The sequence below is a fragment of the Microcebus murinus genome, chromosome 2, assembly GCF_040939455.1.
Source record: "Microcebus murinus isolate Inina chromosome 2, M.murinus_Inina_mat1.0, whole genome shotgun sequence".
NCBI classification, from domain to species: domain Eukaryota; kingdom Metazoa; phylum Chordata; class Mammalia; order Primates; family Cheirogaleidae; genus Microcebus; species Microcebus murinus.
This window is the reverse complement of record NC_134105.1, coordinates 99,915,001-99,935,924: the sequence shown is the minus strand read 5'-3', so window position 1 is coordinate 99,935,924 and position 20,924 is coordinate 99,915,001. Positions and strand designations below refer to the sequence as shown.

At 38.7% G+C, this 20,924-nt stretch overlaps 1 protein-coding gene and 1 non-coding gene across 8 annotated transcripts in view; one reads left to right on the top strand and one right to left on the bottom strand.

Moving 5' to 3' along the window:
* The window catches only part of ARNT (aryl hydrocarbon receptor nuclear translocator), a 66,870-nt gene that overhangs the window by 8,728 nt on the left and 37,218 nt on the right, over nucleotides 1-20,924 (top strand). For 5 of the 7 annotated variants that reach the window (XR_012918156.1, XM_076000097.1, XM_076000095.1 and 2 more), the window contains exons 2-3: nucleotides 10,984-11,095; nucleotides 14,586-14,630. Coding sequence is in view for 6 of the 7 variants with exons in the window: in XM_076000097.1 (XP_075856212.1) it covers nucleotides 10,984-11,095; nucleotides 14,586-14,630 (157 nt within the window). In the remaining variant the exon portion in view is untranslated. The remainder of the gene's footprint in view (nucleotides 1-10,983; nucleotides 11,096-14,585; nucleotides 14,631-20,924) is intronic. The other 2 variants (XM_076000098.1, XM_076000096.1) reach the window with 1 other exon arrangement.
* LOC142869684 (U6 spliceosomal RNA) lies at nucleotides 12,966-13,072 on the bottom strand. Its single transcript, XR_012918258.1, has one exon. It is a non-coding gene; the product is annotated as a U6 spliceosomal RNA (small nuclear RNA).

Below are 20,924 nucleotides of genomic sequence, written 5' to 3'. Positions count from 1 at the left end.
GCGTACTGGAGAATGTGTTCCTCCAGTAGGAGAGAGATATGGAATATGGGAAAGAGGCAGTACAACACAGGAGAAAAGTGAAGCATCCAGTATGCATACATTGCTATTAGTTTCCCTGTTTTCTTTTTTTTCCCCTCCCCTCCCCTCCCCTCCCCTCCCCTCCCCTCCCCTCCCCTCCCCTCCCCTCTCTTCTCTTCTCTTGCTCTGTCACCCTGGCTAGAGTGCAGTGGCGTTGTCATAGCTCACTGCTACCTCCAACTGCAGGGCTCAAGTAATCCTGCCTCAGCCTCCTGAGTAGCTGGGACTACAGACATGTGCACAATAAACAGTTTTTTTCTGTTTTTGAGAGGTGGACTTGCTCTTACTCAGGCTGGTCCTAAACTCCTCAGCTCCTTCCACCTTGGCTTCCTAGAGTGCTAGGGTACAGGGGTGAGCCACCACACTGCGCCCAGCCTAAGTATCTGTCTTTATATTAGTACTACACTGTTTTGATTACTATAGCTTTGTGATGCATCACTATTTTATTTGATTTTATTTTTAGTTAAGTGTAATTCACCACATAATGCATCACTATTTAAATGTGGATATTTAGTACTCTCTTTATGCAGTATTAAAATGGATATGTGTTAAACAGGAGTTAAACTGCTTGGATCTTATAGACATGCATAAAAGCTGTTTTGTGTTTGAGGTTAGGTGTAATTTATTGTAAATGTAATTTTGAGGTAGATTTTGGGATTAATAAATAAAACATTTAAAAAATCCAAGGTAGTTCATATACTAGATAAGTTAGGAATATTATGAATCATTGTTACCAACATAAACATTTTATTATCTATTCAATTTCTAATGCTTCCTTTATTGTCCCTGTTTTCCTGTCATGTTTTCAATGATTTAGTTTTATAGTTACTCCTATCTCAGGGAACAAATTGCAATAGAGAAGTAGCTTTGATTTAAATTTGGTAGGCTATGTTGGCTGACTAAAGTATGTTGTATTTACTATATATCTGTAATTTCTGTGAGTTACATTGTGATTTTTTCTTTGACAGAGTCTCTGTTGCCTGGGCTAGAGTGCTGTGGTGTCAGCCTAGCTCACAGCAACCTCAAACTCCTGGGCTCAGGCGATCCTCCTACCTCAGCCTTCCCAGTAGCTGGGACTATAGGCATGCACCACCATGCCTGGCTAATTTGTTTTCCTATATATTTTTAGTAGGCCAATTAATTTCTGTTTTTAGTAGAGACAGGGTCTCGCTCTTGCTCAGGCTGGTTTCGAACTCCTGACCTTGAGTGATCCTCCCACCTCGGCCTCCCAGAGTGCTAGGATTACAGGCGTGAGCCACCGCTCCCTACCTTACGTTGCGATTTTTATAGAAGGTATAAATTCAATGCAGTAAGAATACTCCTTAACTGTACTACCCTTATATTATACTAAGTTCCTCTTCCATTTAAAAGGAGCTTATCTTAGTAAATCAAATTCTGCAGTATTTTAAAAGAATCAGGCGGGGTGTGGTGGCTCATGCCTATAACCTTAGTGCTCTGGGAGGCCCAGGCGGGTGGATCAGGTGGATCGTTTCAGCTCAGGAATTCGAGACCAGCCTGAGCAAGAGCAAGACCCCATCTCTACTAAAAAAAAAATAGAAAAATTAGCTGGACAACTAAAAATACATTAAAAAAAAAAATTAGCCAGGCATGGGGGCGCATGCCTGTAGTCCCAGCTACTTGGGTAGGATTGTTTGTGCCCAGGAGTTTGAGATTGCTGTGAGCTAGGCTGACACCACGGCACTCTAGCCCAGGCAACAGAGTGAGACTGTTTTCAAAATAAAATTATAAAAAAAGCATCATACATCATTATTGTATTAGCTTCTCAGGGATGCTCTAACAAATTAACACATATTGGAGGGATTTAAACAACAGAAATTTATTCTCTCACAGTTCTGGAGGCTTAGAGTCTGAAATGAAGATGTCTGTAGGGTTGATTCCTTCTGGAGGCTCTCAAGGAGAAATCTTTCCCTCTTGTAGTCACATCACTGCAATCTCTCTGTCTTTGTATCTAAGTCTCCCTCTCCTTTCTCTTATAAAGACAGCAGTCTTTTGATTTAGAGCCCACCCTAATCCATTGTGACCTAAAGTTTAATTACATCTTTGAAGACCCTATTTCCAAATAAAGGTTACATTCTGAGATCCCGAGTGGACACACATTTTTACACTGTTCAACCCACCATTATCAATTAGGGTTTATTCCAGGAAGTCAGGTATGGTTCAATATGAGAAAACCTATATAATTCATGTCATAAACAAACAGGAAAAAAATATCAATAAATGCTTTACAAAAACATTTGTTTCTGATAAAAACCACCCATTCTTGAAGAATGCTGTTAAATCAGAAGAAAATTAACCCCCCTAAATTAAGTCCAATGAAATAAATAAGACAGAGATATCCATATTCACGGAGATATCCATATTCATTTTGGAAGGTTTCTTACCCTTTTGTATGCCATGGACCCTTTTTGCTGTTTGGTGACACCTATTGAACCTCCTTAGAATGTAATTCATTGCAGTACATTTGCTGTTTTTGCAGTGTAATTTTGCAGTGCATTTGCATTTGTAGTGTAATTCAGTGCACTTGCTGTTTGGTGACACCTATTGAACCTCCTTAGAATGTAAGTCAGTGCATAAAATAGCAACACATAGCATTATAAAGGAAATCAATTATATTAAAAATAGTTATCTACATATTAAAATTACTACTTTATGAAAATTATGTTTATTTTCTTTATTAATAAATAACAACATGTAGTGACAAGTCTAATATCGACCATATTTTGAGATAGAATATAATAATTCTAGATACCTAGTAACTGTCATGTGATATGACAATACCTGATTTCTATTGATGATAGCCACAGATACTACTAATACTTCTGTGGTTTACTGTCTACATTCCTGCATAATTGAAGGAAATGCTAAATTTCAGCTAGAGACTAATGAAAATAAAGATATAATGTTTCTTTATTTAAATTCACAATCCCCCTACTCCCTGAATTTTATCTGTTGACTGGCAGAAGAACTCTTGTAGTCTGGGTGTGATGGCTCATGCCTGTAATCCTAGCACTCTGGGAGGCCGAGGCAGGAGCATTGCTTGAGCTCAGGAGTTTGAGACCAGTCTGAGCAAGAGTGAGACCCCATCTCTACTAAAAGTAGAAAAATTATGGGTGGTCCGATGGTAGTGGGTTATCAGAACTTATTAACATTAGTGTCACTAAAGTTGGTATTCAACCTCGCACTGCTAAATTTGAGTGGCTAAATATAAAAAAATAAAAAAAAATTAGCCAGGCACAGTGGTGCGCACCTGTAGTCCCAGTTACTCAGGAGGCTGAGGAAGGAGGGTCACTTGAGCCCAGGAGTTTGAGGTTGCAGTGAGCTATGATGCCACTGCATACCGGCTAGGGTGACAGAGTGAGACTCTGTCTCAAAAAAACACCAAAACAAAACTAAGAACTCTTGTAATAATACAGTAAGAGAAGAAAACAAAATAAATAGTGAAAATATTGAATAAAGGAGGTAAAATCATCATTCCTTAGAGATGATGTGAATGTATACTAAGAAAACTGAATAAACTAAATGCTTTTAGAACCTGTAAAATAATTTAGTAAAGTCATTGGGTACGATATAAATATATTGAAATCAGTAGCTTTCTTTTATTTATTTATTTTTTTTGAGACAGAGTCTCGCTTTGTTGCCCAGGCTAGAGTGAATGCTGTGGTGTCAGCCTAGCTCATAGTAATCTCAAAGTCGTGGGCTCAAGTGATCCTCCTGCCTCAGCCTCCCACGTACCTGGGACTACAGGCACGCACCACCGTGATCAGCTAATTTTTTTCTATGTATTTTTTTTTTTTTTTTTTTTTGAGACAGAGTCTCACTTTGTTGTCCAGGCTAGAGTGAGTGCCGTGGCGTCAGCCTAGCTCACAGCAACCTCAAACTCCTGGGCTCCAGTGATCCTTCTGCCTCAGCCTCCTGAGTAGCTGGGACTACAGGCATGCGCCACTATGCTCGGCTAATTTTTTTTTTATATATATATCAGTTGGCCAATTAATTTCTTTCTGTTTATAGTAGAGACGGGGTCTCACTCTTGCTCAGGCTGGTTTTGAACTCCTGACCTTGAGCAATCCGCCCGCCTCGGTCTCCCAAGAGCTAGGATTACAGGCGTGAGCCACAGCGCCCGGCCTTATGTATTTTTAGTTGTCCAATTAATTTCTATTTATAGTAGAGATGGGGTCTCGCTCTTGCTCAGGCTGGTTTCGAACTCCTGACCTTGAGCGATCCTTGTGCCTCGGCCTCCCAGAGTGCTAGGATTATAGGCGTGAGCCACTGGACCGGCCTAATTCTTTAAATGTTCGGTAGAGTCCTCTAATGAAATCATCTCAGCCTGGAGATTTCTTGTTTTGGAGTTTTAAAATTATGAATTCAATTTCCCTCATAGTTATAGGGCCATTCAAATTATCTATTTTGTATTGGGCCAGTTGTTGAAGTTTGTGTTTTTTCAAGGAATTGGTCCATTTTGTCAAAATGTCAAATTTATTTGTATAAGTTATTTTTAATATTTCCTTATTATCCTTTTGATATATTCAGGGTCTATAGTGATATACCCGTTTTCATTCCTAATATTGGTAGCTTGTGTTTTCTCTTTTTTTGTCTGTCTTGCTAGAGGTTTGTCAATTTTATTGATCTGTTTTAAGAACCAAGTCTTTGTTTCATTGATTTTCTTTATTTTTCTGTTTTCAAAATTATTAATTTGTTCTCTTTATTGTTTCCTTCGGATTTATTTTGTTCTTTTTCTAGGCTCTTGAAACGGAACTTAGAAGACTTTTTCTCTTTTCTTTTCTTTTCTTTTCTTTTCGTTTCGTTTCGTTTCGTTTCGTTTTTTTTTTTTTTTTTTTTTTTTTGAGACAGAGTCTTGCTTTGTTGCCCAGGCTAGAGAGTGAGTACTGTGGCATCAGCCTAGCTCATGGTGACCTCAAACTCATGGGCTCAAGCAATCCTGCTGCCTCAGCCTCCGAAGTAGCTGGGACTACAGGCATGCACCACCATGCCCGGCTAATTTTTTCTATATATATATATTAGTTGGCCAATTAATTTCTTTCTATTTATAGTAGAGACGGGGTCTCGCTCTTGCTCAGGCTGGTTTCGAACTCCTGACCTCGAGCAATCCGCCCGCCTCAGCCTCCCAGAGTGCAGGTTTGTAATTTTTGCTTCAGCCATCACACGTAATTTAGAAAACTTGAAAGAAGGAAAGCCTGTTGGTTTTACACATATTGTTGCTCACCGGTTTTTTTTTTTTTTTTTGAGACAGAGTCTCGCTTTGTTGCCCAGGCTAGAGTGAGTGCCGTGGCGTCAGCCTAGCTCACAGCAACTTCAAACTCCTGGGCTCGAGTGATCCTTCTGCCTCAGCCTCCCGGGTAGCTGGGACTACAGGCATGCGCCACCATGCCCGGCTAATTTTATATATATATATCAGTTGGCCAATTAATTTCTTTCTATTTATAGTAGAGACAGGGTCTTGCTCTTGCTCAGGCTGGTTTTGAACTCCTGACCTTGAGCAATCCGCCCGCCTCGGCCTCCCAAGAGCTAGGATTACAGGCGTGAGCCACAGCGCCCGGCCCAAAAGTTTTTTTTATAATTTGTATTCTGTGTAGACAACTTTCTTTAACTAGTCTTTTAGGATAGATCTGCTGATGATAAATTTTCCTTAGTTTTCCTTTATCTGAGAATGTCTTAATTTCCCTTTCATTCCTGAATGATATCTTCACTGGGTATTAGATTCTGGGTTAGCACTTCTTTTCTTTCAGAACTTAAAAAATGTTATCCCCTTCCTTGGATAACCTCCATGGATGGCCTCCATGGTTTCTGATGAAAAGTACTCTGTCATTAGAATTATTTTCCCCCATAAGTAAGATGTAATTTTTCTCTACCTACTTCCAAGACTTTTTTTTTTTTACAGAGTCTCATTCTGTTGCCCAGGCTAGAGTGCCGTGATGTCAGCCTAGCTCACAGCAACCTCAAACTGCTGGGCTCAAGTGGTTCTCCTGCCTCAGCCTCCTGAGTAGCTGGGACTACAGGCATGTGCCACCATGCCCGGCTAATTTTTCTATATATATTTTTAGTTGGCCTATTAATTTCTTTCTACTTTTTTAGTAGAGATAGGGTCTCGTTCTTGCTCAAGCTGGTTTCGAACTCCTGACCTTGAGCGATCCACCCGCCTGAGCCTCCCAGAGTGCTAGGAAGGACTTTTTCTTTGTTTTTAGTTTTCAGAAATTTAAATACATGATGTGTGTTGGAATGGCTTTCTTTAGGTTAATCCTTTTAGGGGGTTTGCACAACTTCTTGAATCTGTAGGTTTATTTCTCTTGCCAAAATTGGGAAATTTTCATGTTATTTTTCAGTTCTGACTTCTTTCTGTCTTTCTGGGACTACAGTGACAAAAATGTTAGATCTTTTGTTTTTAGTTCCAAAGATCCCCGAGGCTCTATTAATTTTTTTCTCTCAGTCTGTTTACTGTGAGTTCAGATTAGGTAATTTCTAGTGTTCTGTCTTCCATATTAATGATTTTTGTCCTTTGTACCTTCCTTCTGCTCTTGGAACCCATCCACTAAGCTTTTTATTTCAGTTATTATATTTTTCAATTCTAAAATTTTTATTTGGTTCTCCTTCATGTCTCCTGTTTCTGTGCCAAGGCTTTCTATTATTTTATTTGTTTTATGTGTTTGTAATTGATTGTTGCAGCATTTTTTTTTTCATGGCTGCTTTAAAAATCTTTGTTCGATAAATCTAACTTCTGTGTCATTTCACTGTTATCATCTATTGTCATTTTTCATTCAGTTTGAGATCTTCCAGATTTTGGGTATGACAGGGTTTTTTTTTAATTGAAACCTGGGCATTTTTGTATTATGTCATATGATGTTGCATCTTATTTGAACCTTCTGTGTTAGCTGGCTTTCGTTGACACTACTTTGGCAGGGGAGGGGGAAGCACTGCTTTGATACTGCTAGGTGGAGGTAGAATTCCAGGTTCCTTGCTTGGCCTCCGTTGACACCTAAGGTGAGGAGGGCTCCTTTTTACTGCTGGATGAGGATGGGAATCACAGCTTTACCATGATCTCCACTGACACAGCAAGAAGAAGGTCCCCATTTCTGACTGGTGGAGATGAAAGTTCTGGGTCTCTCTGGGCCTTCTCTGACACCAACCTGGCAGGAATAGTAGGGTGCCTTGGTCCAGCCTTGCAAGAGTAAAAGTCTAGGCTCCCCACTCAGCTTTTGCTGGCATGGGTGGGAGTGGGGCCACAACTTTTCCCTGTCATATTTGGTAGTTGTTGTTTAAAAATTTTCTGTCTTGCTATGCTGCCCCTTTTCCTGATACTCAGACTAGAGAGGGATTTTATTTTATTTTATTTTATTTTTTTTGGAGACAGAGTCTCGCTTTGTTGTCCAGGCTAGAGTGAGTGCCATGGCGTCAGCCTAGCTCACAGCAACCTCAAACTCCTGGGCTCCAGTGATCCTTCTGCCTCAGCCTCCCGGGTAGCTGGGACTACAGGCATGCGCCACCATGCCCGGCTAATTTTTTATATATATATCAGTTGGCCAATTAATTTCTTTCTATTTATAGTAGAGACGGGGTCTCGCTCTTGCTCAGGCTGGTTTTGAACCCCTGACCTTGAGCAATCCGCCCGCCTCGGCCTCCCAACAGCTAGGATTACAGGCGTGAGCCACAGCGCCCGGCCTAGAGAGGGATTTTAGATGGCTATGTTTGTCCATGCTCCTTGGTGTTGTCAAATTGCTGACTTCTTCAGCCCATGTCTAGGATAGATGAGACAAAAAGAAAACCCTGGGAACTCTTTACCATGTCATTCCTCCGGTCCTGATGTTCCTAGCTTGTCTACCTTCTTTTCTCTACCTTTCAGAATGGTCTTATATTTGTTATATATGTAAAATGTCTAGGATTTGTAGTTGTATTTAGCAGGAAGAATAGGGAAACGTCCATTTACTCTGTTCTGAAAGCGTAAGTCAGTGTATGACATCTAATAAGACAATTTTATAAAATAAATTAATGGAGAACAGAGGACCTTTCCTATTACATTTAAAATGTACTGTGAAACTATTATAATAAAAAATGTTTGGTACTGACATAAGAATAGGAAAATATATTAATGCAGAGTAAAAGTGTAAAAAGAGATCAGGTATCTATAGACATTTAAGGTATAATAGAAGAGGCACTTCAGATAAGAGAGGAAAAGATAGACTATTCAGCAAATGATATTAGAATAATTAGCTATCCATTTGGAAGAAATGGAAGCATATATATTAGAAATACATAATAGACAAAGGGCTTAATATCCTTTTAATATTCATATATCCTACAAATTCATTAGAAAAAGATTTAGCATAAAAATATTGAAGATGTGAAGGGTCAATTCTTTGGTTTTAGATAACTTGAAGATAAAAAGAAATATTTTATAATTGGAAACAAATGATGTATCATTTTTACCTGTTAGGGTTTGTAAAATTAAAAATTTAATGTGTCCAGTGCTAGTGAGGGAAATAAGTACTCTCATTTCCTCTTAGTGGAAGCATAAGTTGTAGCAGCCTTTTTGGAACATAATTTAGTAGTATCCTTGAAAATATTAAATGTTTATATGCTTGGAACAACAAATTCCACCTCTAGGGATCTGTTCTAAATAGCAAAAGAATTTAAAGCTACATATGTAAATGTTCTTGGAGCATTATTTATAATAATAAAAAATTGGGAACAGCCTAAATATAAGTCAGTTGGGGACTGGTTGAATAAAATATGGTACATTTATACAATGTGAACTAATAAAAAAGAATGAGGTATATATATATGTGTGATTGTGAGTGTGTGTAAGTAAATATCCATGATGTATATTTAAATTACAAAAGCAAATTGCAGATCGGGATTCTAGTGGTTACTGCTGAGAATGAGATTGAATTAGAAGGAATGGGGGACTACATAATGAGGGACTATCAGTTTTACTCTGTATAATTTTATTTTAAGTATTAGAATTTAGATGATTTTTACTTTTGGGTTTTTTGAATTTTCCAATCAAAATAAATTTAAAAAGCTAAATTATAAATGTTTTTTGCATGAATGATATATATAAACCAATTTGTGTGTGTGGTTGTTTTAAATTACTATTTCTCTGTTAAAAGCTTTTTAACCACTTTGGTACGGCGCTCACTGGCTGTGAAACCTTGCCCACAGCCGGCACTCATAGTCCGCACAATAGTTTGTGCTGTGCATTGACTACAAATCCGTTTTGCTCTTGTGTGATGAGGAAAGAATTAAAGCACTGAAAGCTTGTTTTACTTTACAGGCAGCTTTACTTGTAATGTAAATTAGAATAGGTAATATATATATATGTTTTATATATATTATGTTATTATTATTATTATTTTATTTATTTATTTATTTTTGAGGCAGAGTCTCACTTTGTTGCTCGGGCTAGAGTGCCATGGCGTCAGCCTAGCTCACAGCAACCTCAAACTCCTGGGCTCAAGTAATCCTTCTGCCTCAGCCTCCCAAGTAGCTGGGACTACAGGCATGTGCCACTATGCCTGGCTAATTTTTTTTGTATTTTTTTTTTTTTTTTTTTTGAGACAGAGTCTCGCTTTGCTCGCTTTGTTGCCCAGGCTAGAGTGAGTGCCGTGGCGTCAGCCTGGCTCACAGCAACCTCAATCTCTGGGGCTCAGCGATCCTCCTGCCTCAGCCTCCCGAGTAGCTGGGACTACAGGCATGCACCACCATGCCCAGCTAATTTTTTTGTATATATATTTTTAGTTGGTCAATTAATTTATTTCTATTTTTGGTAGAGACGGGGTCTCGCTCAGGCTGGTTTCGAACTCTTGACCTTGAGCAATCCGCCCGCCTCGGCCTCCCAGAGTGCTAGGATTACAGGCGTCAGCCACCGCGCCTGGCCTTTTTTGTATATTTTTATCTGTCCAATTAATTTCTTTCTATTTTTAGTAGAGACGGGGTCTTGCTCTTGCTCAGGCTTGTCTCGAACTCCTGAGCTCAAACGATCCACCCGCCTTGGCTTCCCAGAGTGCTAAGATTACAGGCGTGAGCCACCACACTCGGCCCATTGCGTTATTTTTAAATGTTCACAATTTTATTTATTTGTTTTTTTTTTGAGACAGAGTCTCACTTTGTTGCACAGGCTAGAGTGAGTGCTGTGGCATCAGCCTAGCTCACAGCAACCTCAAACTCCTGGGCTCAAGCGATCCTACTGCCTCAGCCTCCCTAGTAGCTGGGACTACAGGCATGCGCCACCATGCCCAGCTAATTTTTTTTTATATATATATATCAGTTGGCCAATTAATTTCTTTCTATTTATAGTTGAGACAGGGTCTCGCTCTTGCTCAGGCTGGTTTTGAACTCCTGACCTCGAGCAATCCGCCCGCCCGCCTCGGCCTCCCAGAGAGCTAGGATTACAGGTGTGTCCCACTGCGCCCGGCCTCTATCACGTTATTTTTATTTTTTTATTTTTTATTTTTTTTTAAAAACTTGTACCACCTTGAAATATCACGTTATTTTTAAATGTTCACAATTTTATTTTGATAAATGAAAAATTAGAAAAGTCATATCACGGCTGTCAGCTAAAGTCGACGCTCGGCTGTGTGTGTTCATCTGTGGCTGTCGACTATAGTTGATACTTATACCAAAGTGGTATTAAAGTAAATGCTGCAGAATATAGTACTCCTTCCATACTCTATGAAGTGAGGAGAACGGAAGTATGGGGAAATCTTTTACCAATGTAAGAATTGAAGAAGAAAGAAATCTGGATGTGTGCATTTGGAATTACTGGCAAACTGCTGAGATCCATAGCTTGAGCCTTTCCTTTAGCCAGCTTGATGATATTGATGATAAACAAGGATTTTCTTTTTGAAAATGTGTATTTCTTTTTTGTTTTGACAGAAATGACATCAGATGTACCATCATTGGGTCCAGCCATTGCTTCTGGAAACCCTGGGTCTGGGATTCAAGGTGGAGGAGCCATTGTCCAGAGGGCTGTTAAGCGGCGACCAGGGTAAGTTTCAGTATGGTATTATGTTATTAATGTTTCTCCTATAAACCAACCTAATTTAGTTAGTTACTGAATTCACTTGGCTATTCCTGACTCTCTTTCTTCAACTGATTACTTACTACCTTGCTGTCATATAAGTCTCCTTAGTCTCTGGATTTTTCCTTTTTTTTTTTTTTTTTCTTACACCTGTGTTCTGGGGGAGATTTGTCTTTTTGTCAAATTGATGTTTTATCTAAGTTTCCCATAGCATTTCTTTCTTTCTTCTTTTTTTTTGAGACAGAGTCTTGCTTTGTTGCTTAGGCTAGAGTGAGTGCCGTGGCGTCAGCCTAGCTCACAGCAACCTCAAACTCCTGGGCTCAAGCAATCCTTCTGCCTCAGCCTCCCAAGAAACTGGGACTACAGGCATGTGCCATCATGCCTGGCTAATTTTTTTCTATATGTATTAGTTGGCCAATTAATTTCTTTCTATTTATAGTAGAGATGGGGTCTCGATCTTGCTCAGGCTGGTTTCGAACTCCTGACCTTGAGCAATCTGCCTGCCTCGGCCTCCCAGAGTGCTAGGATTATAGGCATGAACCACCACGCCTGGCTGCATTTCTTTTTTTAACCAAGAATCTCTGCAAGGTAAAGGACTGTGGCTAAGCCCAGAGATGTCACTATTGCTGAGAAAACTGCTTTCATTAAGCTTTATGTCTACATTTCAAAATCATTTTGATAGACTTCTTTTCTGAATTTAGAGAGTGCTGACCTTACTGATTTCTCTTCTAAGTTATTGATATGTTGCTTGATTTGGAATGCAGAGTCTATTCAATTCCAGAAGTACTTATTAAATGCCTAATTAGCGTATGGCATTGTGACGATTGGGAATAGGATACAAAGATAAATAGGACACAGTCCTTATCTCCAAGTTGCTTATATCTGACAGGAATAATCATTGCACACATACATATAATATAAGATAGAATATGCCAAGTTTTATAAGAAAGGAAAAAATTCAGTGCTGTGTTTTTCTGTGTACAGAAATAACCACATTTGGTTGGTAAAGATTGGGAAAAGCTTCAGAAAAGAGGTTACTATAGAGGGGCCTGGATGAATGGGTTGTATTTTATCCACTTTTTGGTATTACATTTCCCTTTTTTTCTTTTCAAAAATTATATACCTACTATTATAATTATTTAAGTTCCATTTCACCAAAAGTAATTCAGGAGTGATCCCTGAGTTAAGTGGTAACATAAGTAACATATTAAGATTTGCTATGTGTTCAAGAACTTTATACATTCTAACTCATTTATTGAGGCATAGGGTGGATAAGTAACTTTCTAAGGTTCTAAAGCTAGTAAGTGGCAGATGTAGAGTATAAACCTTGGGAATTTAGATTTGGAGTCCACTCTCTTAAACATTGTGTTATTGTTACGTATAATAGCAAACAATTAGAACCAATATAAATATTTAAATTAAGGGATCACTTGAGCAAGTTATAGTATATTTAAAATGGAATACTATATTGCTAGAATTGGCAAATATGTATTAGTACAGAAAAATGTTCACAATATATTAAGAGAGGTTACAATATTATAGTAATATTTCATTGTCAGAAAAAAACATGTAACATAAGTGCATAGCAAAAACACTGAAAAAATACTCATCAGATTTCTGGGTGATGGGATTATGGGTGTTTTATTTTTTTCTTTTGCTTTTAATTTTCCAGATTTTCTGAAATGAACATGTATGATTGGTAAACGGAAAAATATATTAAAAGAAAGGTTGGAAAATATAGAAAGTTAGAAAGAACAACAATTGGCCAAAGTCAACTACCATCAGTTTTTTTAGTGTACTTCCTTCAGTTTTTTTTTTTTTTTTTTTTCGATTGGCTAAAAATATGGAACGCTTCACGAATTTGCGTGTCATCCTTGCGCAGGGGCCATGCTAATCTTCTCTGTATCGTTCCAATTTTAGTATATGTGCTGCCGAAGCGAGCACCTTCCTTCAGTTTTTATACATAAATTATTTTTAATAGTTATAATCATATAATGAAATAGTTTTATATAGCCTGGTCTTTTCTTTTTTTTTTTTTTTTTGCTTTCATAGCTGAGCTATGGTCTTTTCATATGTATATATATATATAATAACTCTTGTTTGCTTGTTACATATTCTGTATAAGCATAATTTTTAATGGTTATGTAAAAGGAGGTACTTAATTCCTGTTTGGGGACATTTAAATTGTTTTGAAGATTTTGCTATTATATGTAATGGTACAATGAACATCTTTGTATATAACCTTTTTTCTATTTCAAGTTGTTTCTTTAGATTCTTAGAAATTGAGTTATTGAATAGATGGGTAGGATTTTGACAGGTGATCAGGGGCTGCAGGAAAGAGGAAGAGGAATGAACACTTTCAGGATTGATGCTGTACATTTCGTATGCAACCCATCTAGATTAGGTGTCCATAATATCAGGTTATACCAATAGTAGAATAAGTGAGAGTGACCACAGGGTTAAAATGATAACATGAACAATATTATAGTTTAATAGAATACAGAGATTAAAAGGGGATTAGCCTACTCTATTATCTATAATCTTTCCTAATCCCCTGAAATGAAATTCACCTCTTCTTTCACTGCACATTTAGGTCATTAAATCTGAAATGCCTGATTTTTTTTTTTTTTTTTTGAGACAGAGTCTCACTTTGTTGCTCAGGCTAGAGTGAGTGCTGTGGCATCAGCCTAGCTCACAGCAACCTCAAACTCCTGGGCTCAAGCGATCCTACTGCCTCAGCCTCCTGAGTAGCTGGGACTACAGGCATGCGTCACCATGCCCGGCTAATTTTTTCTATATATATTAATTGGCCAATTAATTTCTTTTTATTTATAGTAGAGACGGGGTCTCGCTCTTGCTCAGGCTAGTTTCGAACTCCTGACCTTGAGCAGTCCGCCCGCCTCGGCCTCCCAGGGTGCTAGGATTACAGGCGTGAGCCACCGCGTCCAGCCTCTGGCCTACCACAGTGTCTTAAATGTATATATTTCTTGTTTTCTACATGAATGGTAGAAAGGAGCATTATCTATCAACCTTCTTAGGTCTTAAGTCACTCTCTCATGTAACATCACTGTTTTGAAACATGTTTCAGAAAGCTAGCAACATAGCTTAGAGTAGACTATAGAAATGAAACTGGACCTGAATTTTATTTATGTTAATTTTTTCCTTTGCTGTTCTGAGTAAATTCCTGCTCTCTTTGTAGAGTTATAGTCAGATGTAAAACTTTGGCAAAGGTGGACTGCTACCCTAGGGAAGTGTTAAGGTAGCAGTAGGTACTCTTTTTCTGTTGCACAGTTTGACACTATGAGGAAAAGGTAATGTAGCTTTGTTTGACTTTTGCCCACTTCCTCTTTTCCTCCTTCCATTTTGGTGGGTGTACAGGTAGCTTGTGTTGAGAAATTTTAATTTCTTAATGTCCTGTATCAGTAGGCTTGCAATATTTATTGTTGACTTTCCCCAGGCTGGATTTTGATGATGATGGAGAAGGAAACAGTAAATTTTTGAGGTAAGAGATTGAAAAACTTTCTCTAGGGTTCTGATATTAAAAATTAGTTTATGATCTTTGTACTTGCGTCTTATAATATTTTTGTCCTTAGGCCTAAGGAAAGTGCTTCATGCTAAAATTATAAATATTAATATTGTACTATATCCCAGAAAAATTTCAAGCATTCTTGTTAATATCTTCAGAGAAAGGACCTCAGTGAGGAGTGAACAGAATATTTATAAGACTCTATCACAGGGGTCCTCACACTTTTTAAACAGGGGGCCAGTTCAGTGTCCCTCAGACCATTGGAGGGCCAGACTATAGTTTAAAAAAAACTATGAACAAATTTCTATGCACACTGCACATATCTTATTTTGAAGTAAAAAACAAACGGGCAAAAATACCCGCATGTGGCCCGAGGGCCGTAGTTTGAGGACACCTGCTCTATCAGTTATCTATTGCTGTTGCTACATGGCTTAAAAAGAACAACAGTTTATTATTTCTGAATTCTGTGGGTTGACTGCATGTTTATTCTGCTGATCTCACCTAGACTCACTCATAAGACTGCATTTAGCTGGCTGGTAAGCTGAGAACTGGACTTAGCTGGGATGGCTGGGTATCCCCTGTACATGGTCTTTTATCCTCAAGGAGGCCAGGCTGTTTCTTCATCTGGTGATGGCCACAATCTACAGGGCAAGTCCCCGTGTGCAAGTGCTTATTAAACCTCTGTTTGTATGATATTTGCTAATGTCCCACTGGCCAAAGCAAATCACATGTTCAAGTCCTGAGTTGGTGTGGGAGGGGACTACACAAGGGTGTAGATACTGGGAGATGTAATTCATGGGGGCCTGGGGGGGTTCATTAATGTACTACGCTGTTATAGCCTCTGATACCTGTTGACTCTTCCTACAAGTAGCAGGAATTGGAATTTATATTTTTGTGTATTGAATCTTATGGAGCTTTAAAAATGGACTATTTAATGTATTGATTAAGGGGTTCTTTCAGAAAAACTGTCATAGTTTATTCTTGCTGAAGATCAATTGCTTGGCTTGTTTTCAAGTAAGAAAAGCAGTAAGACTCAAAGAAAGGGAGATAACTTTGACCATAACCTGCCTTTTTTCTTTCCAGGGTTGAAAGTATTACCTGGGTTATCTCTATATTTCTTTTGTTTTCTTTCTTTTTTTTTTTTTTTTGAGACAGACTCTAGCTTTGTTGCCCAGGCTAGAGTGAGTGCCATGGCGTCAGGCTACCTCACAGCAACCTTAAACTCCTGGGCTCAAGCAATCCTGCTGCCTCAGCCTTCCAAGTAGCTGGGACTACAGGCATGCGCCACCATGCCCGGCTAATTTTTTCTATATATATTAGTTTGCCAATTAATTTCTTTATATTTATAGTAGAGACGGGGTCTCGCTCTTGCTCAGGCTGGTTTCTCTTGCTCAGGCTGGTTTCGAACTCCTGACCTTGAGCAATCCACCCGCCTCGGCCTCCCAGAGAGCTAGGATTACAGGCATGAGCCACCCGCCCGGCCTCTATATTTCTGAGTAACAGATATTTGATAAATAAATAAAGGAGCCCTATTTTTAAAAAATTATTTGATTATGTGGGTACCGAGATTTGATTTTGTTTGTTTTATTAACTAAATTTTTTAATTGGAAAAGTAATATAAATATATTTTATTGTAAAAATTTCAAACAGTACAAAGTTATATATAGTGAAAGTACATTTTCCTTTCACTTTGGACCTTAAGAACCCTTCCCTTTAGACAACTACTGCTTCCAGTTTATTGAGTATTTTTCTAGAAATATTCCGTGTATATCAGGTTGATATAAATGTGTATGTGTGCACATACACATACTCCTAATCTTCCCAGTTTTTGCTTTTATGCAAAGGATATCCATTATTGTAAATTGCTTGCCATTGTTTAGTTTTTTTTTTTTTTTTGAGACAGGGTCTCACTTTGTTGCCCAGACTAGAGTGAGTGCCGTGGCGTCAGCCTCGCTCACAGCAACCTCAAACTCCTGGGCTCAAGCGATCCTCCTGCCTCAGCCTCCCGAGTAGCTGGGACTACAGGCATGTGCCACCATGCCCAGCTGATTTTTTCTATATATATTAGTTGGCCTATTAATTTCTTTCTATTTATAGTAGAGATGGGGTCTCGCTCTTGCTCAGGCTGGTTCCGAACTCCTGACCTTGAGCAATCCGCCCGCCTCGGCCTCCCAGAGTGCTAGGATTACAGGCGTGAACCACCGCGCCCGGCCTGTTTAGTTTTTTAATGCTTAGTATAGTCAGTAACATTTATCTTTTTTTATTATAGTAACATTTAAAATTAAGGTTTGTATTTCTAGCTACTGACTAGTTGATGAATCTTGCCAGATACTATCGAAAACAACCATGACTTGGGCACCATAAAGAAATAGTTGCAAATGAAAGTAATTCTCTAAAAGGTCTCTTGAGACTTAATGGGTCTCAATAAATGTGAAGAAGGGAAGAGATTTCAACTTCTGGAGAAGGATAGACCTTTTTAAATAGCTTTGTTGGGAATTCTTTCAATTGAAAATCCTTAGCCTTCCCTAGGGCATAAAAAAAAAAAAAAAAGAAAATCCTTAATTACAATGATAGATGTTGTTAGTGGAACTATGTTGTGTGTATGAATGGTATGGAGGTAACCACTAGTCTTATTTATACCTATCAATTAGCTCTAACCCTGAATTATTCCTTCCATAAAATCCAGTAGTCGCAGCTATGTGCAAATCCAAAGAGAGGTTCATTTGTTCTTTTTTAATTTTAATTAATTAATTAATTAATTAATTTTTCTCCTTTCCTTTTTTAGAAATGATTAAGCTTAGTAAAGAAATGATTAAGCTTAGTGATTCTTTTTTTAACCATAAGAAAAAACTGTCACGGTTTATCTTACCAAGTGGGTCATTATGCCTAGGAAAAGAATTGCCAAATTTGTTTGTCCATTAATACAATCTTTTTTATTTTTTATTTTATTTATTTATTTATTTTGAGACAGAGTCTTGCTCTGTTGCCCAGGCTAGAGTGCCATGGCATCAGCCTAGCTTTCAGCAACCTCAAACTCCTGGGCTCAAGCGATCCTCCTGCCTCAGCGTTCTGAGTAGCTAGGACTACAGGCATGTGCCACCATGCCTGGCTAATTTTTTTAATATATTTTTAGTTGGCCAATTAATTTCTTTCTATTTCTAGTAGAGATGGGATCTCACTCTTGCTCAGGCTGGTTTTGAACTCCTGACCTTGAGTGATCCTCCTGCCTCAGCCTCCCAGAGTGCTAGGATTACAGGCATGAGCCACCGTACCTGGCCAATACAGTCTTTTTTAACAATTGGAGTTTTCTAAAAGTGTCAAGGCTTTGACACTCTAGGTTTAATATCAGGGTTATTAGTATCTAGAATAGTGCTTCTCAAACTTGAATGCATATACAAATCTATGTGGAGTTCTTGCTAAGATGAAAATTTTAACACCATAGGTCTAGCAAAGGGTCCACGATTCTGTATTCTAATAGGTTCATAGGTGATGCTGTTGTTTCTGGACCATAGACCACATCTTGAATAGGAACAATCCAGAAGACTCATTTTTGAGATTCAAGGTTTATATGTAAATTATAGGTCTCTTATTTCAGTTTAAGTCACTTATTATAAGTTTGTAGTATCTGATTTTTTTTTTTTTTTTTTTTTTTTGAGACAGAGTCTCACTCTGTTGCCCGGGCTAGAGTACTATGGTGTCAGCCTAGCTCACAGCAACCTAAAACTCCTGGGCTCAAGCAATCCTCCTGCCTCAGCCTCCCAAGTAGCTGGGACTACAGGCATGCGCCACCATGCCCAGCTAAGTTTTTCTATACATATTAGTTGGCCAATTAATTTCTTTCTATTTATAGTAGAGATGGGGTCTCGCTCTTGCTCAGGCTGGTTTCGAACTCCTGATCTTGAGCGATCCGCCTGCCTCAGCCTCCTAGGGTGCTAGGATTACAGGCGAGAGCCACCACGCCCAGCCTGAAATGTCTGATTTTTTTTTTTTTTTTTTAATTTATTTTTTGTGGACGAGGTTCTGGGGCCCCAAGAGAGGAGGGCCCTGGAAGTCGTCCTGAAATGTCTGATTTTGAATCAAACGTGTAGTTTATTATATCTCAAACAAGAAGCAGTACAGTTAATCAAAGTAGGTGCCTAAACTATTGCCACAGTTTTGCCATCTTAATGGTAGCTTGTTTATGCCAACAGCAAAGAAGCCTGGAGAGTAAGTGGCGATGAAATCGCAAAAGGTGTTTTCCACAGCTTATAGAGAATTGAATATTTTTCTTTGCAAGTAGTCCAAAGCCTGCAAAAAGTGGTAGTCAGTTGGTGCAAAGTCTGGTGAATATGGTGGAAGACAGAGGGTTTCCAAGTCTAGCTTCCATTACAGCTTTCAGCTCATCATTATCCACCTTAGTCTCAGGTCGCCCACGTAGCTCATTTTCAAGATTAAAATCACTAGAACGGAACTTCTCAAACCATTGACATACTGTGCATTCATTAGCCACATCCTTCCCGAACACTTTGTTGATATTTTGAGCTGTCTGTTCTGCATTAGTTCCATGACAAAACTCATATTCAAAAATACCATAAATTTTTGACTTACCCATGGTTTCACAAAAATTGCTCTAAAAAAATTTGACAGATAATCACAAGCCAAAATGTACTTTTGAAAGAATGAGATGTACCTTCACAATAAACATAAAACAAGAAATGTCAAAGTGAAATATCAGAGATATCAACTGTCAAACTTAGTACTTAGGAAATTGGATATTTCTTTTTTTTTTTTTTTTTTGAGACAGAGTCTCACTTTGTTGCCCGGGCTAGAGTGAATGCCATGGTGTCAGCCTAGCTCACAGCAACCTCAAACTCCTGGGCTCAAGCAATCCTTCTGCCTCAGGCTCCCGAGTGGCTGGGACTACAGGCATGCACCACCATACCTGGCTAATTTTTTCTATATATATATATTAGATAGCCAATCAATTTATTTCTATTTATAGTAGAGACGGCGTCTTGCTCTTGTTCAGGCTGGTTTCGAACTCCTGACCTCGAGCAATCCGCCTGCCTCGGCCTCCCAGAGTGCTAGGATTACAGGTGTGAGCCACTGTGCCCAGCCTGGACATTTCATACGTAATAACCTAACTTCTGCTCTCTGGTTATTTTCAAAAACTTTGAAAATTCTTAGGGTCAAATTAGTTAAAGATTTATAACCTGTGAAGGAGTAGTATGAATTCTGACTCTAATAGCTGTTTAAACTGCATATTTTCCTAGCACTCTGGGAGGCCGAGGCAGGTGGATCACTCAAGGTCAGGAGTTCGAAACCAGCTTGAGCAAGAGCAAGACCCTGTCTCTACTAAAAATAGAAAGAAATTAATTGACCAGCTAAAAATACATGGAAAAAATTAGCTGGGCATGGTGGCACATGCCTGTAGTCCCAGCTACTTGGGAGGCTGAGGCAGAAGGATTGCTTGAGCCCAGAAGTTTGAGGTTGATGTGAGCTAGGCTGACACCACAGCACTCTAGCCTGGGGCAACAGAGTGAGACTCTGCCTCAAAAACAAAACAAAACAATAAACTTCAAATTTTGTGAGACTTACCTATCTATGTTCTACTTTCTGTCCAAAGTTTATTAGAATCTTTGCTTGTATCTTATGGTAATGACAAGAGGAAAATTTAGATCTTCCAGAGAACAGAATAATAGTGTTTTAGAATTAGGTCTTCCTCTCTTTTTTTTTTTTTTTTGAGACAGAGTCTCACTTTGTTGCCCAGGCTAGAGTGAGTGCCTTGGCGTCAGCCTGGCTCACAGCAACCTCAATCTCCGGGGCTCAGCGATCCTACTGCCTCAGCCTCCCGAGTAGCTGGGACTATAGGCATGCGCCACCATGCCCGGCTAATTTTTTGTATATATATTTTTACTTGGTCAATTAATTTATTTCTATTTTTGGTAGAGACGGGGTCTCACTCAGGCTGGTTTCGAACTCCTGACCTTGAGCAATCCGCCCGCCTCGGCCTCCCAAAGTGCTAGCATTACAGGCGTGAGCCACCACGCCCGGCCTAGGTCTTCCTCTCTTAATAGATCCTCCTTTATAGTTTCTGCAGTAGCAGCCATGTTTTATCTCCCTATAAAGTAGAAATTGTTGGGATGAATGGAGTGAATTTCTTTGGTCAACCAGATAAAGAGCACTGTTTAAATTATAATTTAAAACTATCTCTTTTACAAATTACCTACGTTGATCACATATAAACCAAATAAAAAAAATAAAATAAAGAAGAAAAAATAAAACTATTTC